This window comes from Acanthamoeba castellanii (genome assembly GCF_000313135.1).
Source record: "Acanthamoeba castellanii str. Neff unplaced genomic scaffold scf7180000084580, whole genome shotgun sequence".
Lineage (NCBI taxonomy): Eukaryota > Discosea > Longamoebia > Acanthamoebidae > Acanthamoeba > Acanthamoeba castellanii.
Window position 1 is genome coordinate 21,244 of NW_004457416.1, and position 1,882 is coordinate 23,125.

The 1,882-nt window shown below is 62.0% G+C and overlaps 2 protein-coding genes across 2 annotated transcripts; both read right to left on the reverse strand.

Moving 5' to 3' along the window:
- Positions 1 to 9: 9 nt before the first annotated feature.
- Positions 10 to 784, reverse strand: ACA1_047400 (uncharacterized protein; the record flags this gene model as incomplete). Its single annotated transcript, XM_004338345.1, has 3 exons — positions 10 to 73; positions 147 to 471; positions 706 to 784. 3 exons carry the CDS (start codon positions 782 to 784, stop codon positions 10 to 12), a joined length of 468 nt encoding a protein of 155 aa, XP_004338393.1.
- Positions 785 to 850: 66 nt separating this feature from the next.
- Positions 851 to 1,675, reverse strand: ACA1_047410 (uncharacterized protein; the record flags this gene model as incomplete). The annotated part of the gene is made up of 3 exons (XM_004338346.1): positions 851 to 900; positions 941 to 1,236; positions 1,377 to 1,675. 3 exons carry the CDS (start codon positions 1,673 to 1,675, stop codon positions 851 to 853), a joined length of 645 nt encoding a protein of 214 aa, XP_004338394.1.
- Between the last annotated feature and the right edge of the window lie 207 nt (positions 1,676 to 1,882).

Consider the following 1,882-nt stretch of genomic DNA (forward strand, 5'->3'; position numbering starts at 1 on the left):
CCCGCTTCTTCATCTCCTGGGTCTGGGTATGGATATTCCCCACAACGATCGCCACCGTTGCGTCGGCGACCAACTGAGATCGCGCACAAGAACCAGTTAGAAAACGAACATTTGGGACGGGAACCGGCGGACGCACAGCATCGGACTCGGACGAGATGTGGACGAGGTCGCGCGAGATCTCAAAGGACGACGTGACGCCCTCGGCGTTGGAGAGGCGCGTGAAGGAGCCGTAGCCGCCGAAGGTCATCGGGTTGACCACCACCTCCTTGCCGTCGACGATGTCAAAGTGCGTGGGCGGCGCGTTGATGACGGCGATGAGCTCCGGCACGCTCTCGAAGCGCACCTTGATCGACTGGCCCACGCGGTAGCCCAGGCCATACAGGTTGCCCACGCTCAGCGCCATGTTGTTGACCGTGCCGGCCTCCACCTCCTCGCCCCGCTGGTAGGCCGGTCCCGCGTAGCAGTGCCGTCCTGCGTTTATCGTTATGTGTGCGTGTGTGTGTGTGTGTGTGTGTCGTGTGTGTGTGCGTGTGTGTGGTGTGTGTGGTGTGTGTGTGTGTGTGTGTGTGTGTGTGTGTGTGTGTGTGTGTGTGTGTGTGTGTCGTGTGTGTGGTGTGTGTGTTTGCGTGTCAATTTTTCTCAAATATCTGCCGTGGATGAGAGAGAGAGAGAGAGAGAGAGAGAGCGAAGGTAAGCTCAACGAACCGTTGAGAAGGAATGGTCGATCGGGGTCGGGCTGCGCCGTGAGGCTGGTCAGCATGACCTTGTGCACCTCCGAGGCCATCGTGGCGAGTACTCAAACGCCACCAGCAGCTCGTTGGCGTAGCTGTCGTCCACGTTGCCTGATTCATTAACCCTCGTTATCATCGCTGGCGGGCGGGAGCAGACCAGCAGGCAGGCCTCACGACCAAAGAGCAAAGAGCAAAGAAAGAGAGAGTACCAATGGCAAGCTTGATCTCGGGACTCCTCGTGGTCGTCATCTCCACCGACTCCGTCGCCTTCTTTGAATCGCCGCTGCTCGCCAGAACCGCGGCGGTTGACTCCGGGACCGTGGGTCCGCTGGGCAACACAAAAGCAAAGCTGCCCACCAGCTCGAGACACTCCAGTCGGAAGCACGTCGCGCTGTCCACGCGGAACACGTCGGCTTGGCTGCCACTGCCCGCCGTCGCGCTGGTGAACGCCACCACGATCTCGTCGTCGCCGTCGTTGTTCATGTCGCCCGACACCATCCGCAAGCTGTGTGCCACATGTGTGTGTGTGTGTGTGTGCCGTGTGCCGTGTGTCGTGTTGCGCGTGTAGCGAGTGTGACATCAGCGACGACGGCCTTGTGGTGGTGGTGGTCGTGGAGGATGGTGGGTGGGGGTGGATGGGCGTACTTGTATTGGGCAGTGTCCCACCAGGGCGCCTCGGCGATGAGCAGCGTCTTCTGGAGCGTCATGGGCAAGGCCACCGTGAGCTGGTCGATGGCGTAGAGGTAGAGCGTGACCTCGTTGTCGTCGACGATGCCCAGCGCCAGCTCGGCCAGGCCCGAGCCCTCGTAGTCGCCCAGATTGACCGCCACGGCGTGCGGCTGCCGCAGCGAGATCAGCGAGTGCGGCACCTCCGACACCATGGCCGCCGATGACTGCGACGTCTGCCGGAAGAGCGCCCACGAGACCGTGCTCCGATCGACCATCCACGCCACCGCCAGCTATCGAGTAAGTAACCCGGGTTGTGTGTAATGTGGTCGTTGTTAGTGGCCGTTGGTCGCGTGCCGTGAGAAGTGGGAGAATCAACCAGCCCAGAGCGCGGCGAGCGCGGCGGCGGGGCTGGAGTGGGTGGGAGTGGGTGGGGGGTCGTACCATGGAGGGCAGTAGCGTTGACCTTGGCTGCGGCCAGCGAG